This window comes from Fusarium oxysporum, chromosome 9, assembly GCF_000149955.1.
Source record: "Fusarium oxysporum f. sp. lycopersici 4287 chromosome 9, whole genome shotgun sequence".
Taxonomy (NCBI): domain Eukaryota; kingdom Fungi; phylum Ascomycota; class Sordariomycetes; order Hypocreales; family Nectriaceae; genus Fusarium; species Fusarium oxysporum.
Genome location: NC_030994.1, coordinates 2,160,111 through 2,164,417, shown reverse-complemented (window position 1 = coordinate 2,164,417; position 4,307 = coordinate 2,160,111). Strand labels below are relative to the sequence as shown.

Here is a 4,307-nt window from a genome sequence, read left to right as displayed (position 1 = left end):
TTCATATCATGACATGACCCACCAAAAAATGCTAAGGAACGACGGTAACAAGCAGGAATAACCAGTCGTAATAAGGGTCCTTCGGTTGGACACCCGGTCCGCCGATGCCTTTCCTCCAGTGAGAGAGACTATCCCAATACCTTATTAACCTTTTCAAGGATCGGATCTTTACGACAACGATAACTTCCTAGCCTTGCTTATTAGTTGAGTACCTTCATCGCCGAGATGCCCAAAATAAGCGGTCTAAAGGTCTGTCAAACTTTCTCCAAAGACTACCCAAGTATTTTCTGTCACTTAGAACAGAGGTTTCAAGTTTTCTTGCATCCCCTTGCTCAGGCTACAAGCCTCCGAGCGCCGGCCCCAGGGGAAATTTTGGTACCAGTGGGGCCTGTTCCGCTTGCCCAGCCACCAAGTCAATGGATGAATTCTCGGCTTGTTTTCTTAGCTGCTACGCCAAGCCTGGCTGTATGTAAACCGTCCCGATGAGCAACACGGAACTTCCTAGAGACACTTCCTCCTCTGATCTAGCTGCTGTCTTGACAAATTAGACGGCCAATTCTGGCTGTTATGTCTAAGCCAAAACTACTAGTCGGGGGCAAAGAGAAGGGAACCAAACTTGTTTGTCAGGATTGCTTCTAGAGCGAGCCTAGATGACGGACGGGGCCAACAAAAGTCTGGAGGGGGATCCCGATGCTGAGGCACTTATGGGGATGGACCCGATGGAATACTCCACTCGTCGCGTGCGTTGAAATCGAAGCAATGGAGCAAGCAAGGGGTCCTCTTATTTCGGAGGAAATGGTCGGACGTAACGGTACTTGAACGTTGCACTTCTCTCACGTACTCGTCATGTTGGTCGAACAGAGCACGGCTCTACTCGGAGCAACTCAGCAAACAATGAAACCAACTTGTCGTAACACTCGGCTCACCCTGCGTTTAGCAAATGTCAAAGGGTATAGCCAAGAAACACACGGTAGCATCGCAATCTTCAGCAACGAAACACAGAGCCAAGAGAGCCTATCAAACAACGGCCTCTAGCCCGAATAGGGTCTGGGCGGCAGTTGGCCATGGTCATTATGACCGCAGCTTTCACGGCGACGACACGAGGGGGCTGTTCGCACAGACACAGTTCGATTCTGCTTATTTATTATTGCGTTTCATTGCTAGTCTGTGCAATGTGAAGCAGAGAAAAGAGAAGGAAAGTTGATCCGTTCATGCGGGGAACTCTAAATGTTTCCTTGTCTTGGAGTGGCATTGACTGCGAGCTATGGTAGCTGAGGCCTGGATATAATCTCCACCCTGAGAGAAGGAGATGAGACAAAGTTGTCGCTTCGGAGTGTGATGGAATAAGCAAAGTCTATCACTTACAGCATCTCCTCAGTATGTTTTGGAGACTCTCCCTGCTGTCGCGTGTCTATCAACTCTATCCGTACATGCGCATGCATACCTCGCCTTGCACATGTCGAAACTGTCTCGTCCTCCTTCTCGCTTCCAAAGTAGTGGATTACCTTGCCTTGCCTTGCCTACCATCCGCTACTGTACCGAGAGCGGATACGATACGATGCGATGGTACCTCATCTTTTTAGCCTAAGGTAACCTGGTTAGGTTTAGGCTACCTTTGGGCCGCCATCGTTTTGTCTCCTCTTCTCTTCTCGTCTTTTTTATTCGCGTGAGATGGAGCCGGCCACAAAAGGACTCAAAACGGAGACCCCAGGAGCAATGACCAAGGGGGACCAGGGGGGAATGACTTGTGACAGTTGTTCCAGAAGCCTTCGACGAAGAAAATAATCCCCTGTTCTGGTGGGTCACTTACATTCACATTCACTTTGGTACAGCGAGATCCGTGAGAGACTGGGAGTGAGGCTGTCTTTGATATTTCCTTCTTTTGTGTCTTTTTTGCTTTTGCTGAAACACTTTTGATTCACGATTCATGGTAACAGAGTCAGAAACCTCAGCTTCCTTTCGTTTCCTTTCTTTTCTCATCAATAACCCGCAAATACAACCTAGGCGATCCCTTGATATGGATTCACAAAAAGTCCTCGTTTACTTCACTTACCTGGAACAAGACCCAAGTGTCATTTGTCAAAGGACATTGCGGACGTCAAGATGAGCCCACGACGTGGTCAACCCCTGGAAATCGTGGTCAAGGCTCCCAAACAAGTAGGTCCCACGATCTCTATCCCTGCACCCACGCGCCGAGAGTGTGTGTTTGACAGGCGACAACCGCGGCAATGCAAAGCAGGCAATTGCGTTTTGAGTTCAGTTTCTTCCACGTGTGTTATCATAGCATTGCTTATAATTTTAGTCTAGATCATATGCCAAGCAATAAGAGCTGAGAATTAAGGATCTGACTAGCTGTGAATCCGTTCCTCTTGGCAATGAGTCCGAATGTCAACATGGCGCTGTAGATCAATGCTTGGGATCTTCAATACATGACATATGCACTGTACATGCCGCAAACACTGCAGCATCACCCGCAGCGCATGACCTGCAAAAAATATGGGATTCTTCGGCCGAGGCCTATTGTACTGTAGGCACTGTAAGAACTCGACCAACCAACAAGCATGCTGCCGATACGCGTTGCGTCGTTCAACCCCCTGTTCGGATATCTGCAACGTTGATAAAGATCAGCGACGAATCAGACTCTGCGATTAACGACTGCCAATTAATCAACTTCTAACTCGTCTGCTGTACAGTATCCGTACGCATTCATCACCAATGATAACCTGCCTATTGACAAACGTCATGTCAGCATAAGACGACTCGGCTCGGCGCGTTCCCTCCTCTCCCTCTGAAGATCATGATATCTCAACACCCCTCAACGCCCGCTGTTCATAATCTTTAGGAACGTGGAACGCCGTTGCAGTGAGATAAACGGACACTGGGCTGCATCCGCCTGCATATGCAGCTTCTAAAACATCCATCGGTTAACGACTTCTAAGGTCTAGTTTACGATGATCACTCGCCCTGGGCTCCACGTCTTCTTCTCTCTTTACTCCGCCGAGTTTCTTTTCTCCTTCTTGTTTTTGATAAGCCACGATAATCATTCATGCACCTCCATAAGTCTGGGGGTCAAAGAAAAAACAGCTGAGTCTTGAGTCTCGGGAATCCCGGCCAAGGGAGGCCGAGAGGTGCTCGTGGCCATGGACTTGGACTCAGAAAAAGCAATTCACGGTCATCTTCACGCCCCCACCTCGGGCATGTGCCAGCTTCCTCCAGGATCGTTGTCTGCGTGAATCTTCGACTGGGTCCCAGATCGGTCCCGAAGCCAAGTCTGGTCAGTGATGCAGATGCATAATGCCGTTGCTATCCCTTGAGCTGATCCTCCCAGCCATTGATACAAGTGGAACAACGCTCACTCTTGAATCGTACTCGTCTATCAGCTCGGTGGATCGGCTTCAATCCTGTTCTTGCAAAGGGGCTTTCTGCTTGTCTCGCTCCCGAGGGCTTGTTTCAGCGTTGCTTCTTCGCGTTGTCGTCTCTTCCCTCCCGGCGATCATTTGGTTCCGTTGGGCCGGATTTTCGCGGATCTGCCGTACGTCAAGACAGATGTTTGGTATGATCTCCGGCCAAGCAATGATAGGTCGTGTGTGTGTAGGTCTCAGACAGTGGCATAGCTCGATATGACGATGGAGCTGCAGGCACGAGATAATGGCATTGCATTTGTGGTTCACTTTGGACGCCAGGTATCCCAATGGGGCGAAGGGATTGCTTCATTCAGTTTGGGTCTGGCTTTCAGCCTCGATCAGGTTCCATTGAGGCTTGATGGCAATCTCAAAGGGGCAATCTGGGGTCGCGTGATGGCCGTTGAGTTCTGGAGTTTGGTGTTACACGAGTGACGATCTCAAGGGAGTGAGTCTCTACAGTTGGCGTAGAGATGAGGCCCGACACATAGCAATAGTTTATCGAGTTCACACTCCTCCCCTTGTTCGTTCAGCCACATGATCAATGAGCCAAAAGTGAGTGGAACCTGATTAGAATGCGATGTCTTTTCTGACGTCGTCGACGATCTACCGACAGTGAGGCTTGATGTGTCTGCAAGATATCATTTATGAGAAGTCATATTAGGAATCAATGAGCACGCTCAATAGTTCATGGCTGAATCAATAACTTGCAGGTGGCTTCTTGAATACCCTGGACTAAACATCATGCAGTTGTCATGAACTTGAAGCAAATTCGTCATATGGCTGAAAATATGTTGAGCCCAAAGACGCTCCGGAGCTGTTCCGTGTCCTATCAGCCGTTACCTTGGCCGTCTCTTGCAGCTGGGAGCACGAAGGGATGTCCTTTGTCTGTATCCAGTCTGTCTT

The 4,307-nt window shown here is 49.1% G+C and overlaps 1 protein-coding gene across 1 annotated transcript; it reads left to right on the top strand.

Annotated features, from left to right (window-relative positions):
* Positions 1 to 2,601: 2,601 nt before the first annotated feature.
* Positions 2,602 to 4,039, top strand: FOXG_20749 (uncharacterized protein). The gene is made up of 2 exons (XM_018401057.1): positions 2,602 to 3,956; positions 4,018 to 4,039. The coding sequence occupies exon 1, from the start codon at positions 3,295 to 3,297 to the stop codon at positions 3,622 to 3,624; it is 330 nt and encodes a 109-aa protein (XP_018251064.1). The 5' UTR covers positions 2,602 to 3,294; the 3' UTR covers positions 3,625 to 3,956; positions 4,018 to 4,039.
* The last annotated feature ends 268 nt before the right edge of the window (positions 4,040 to 4,307 follow it).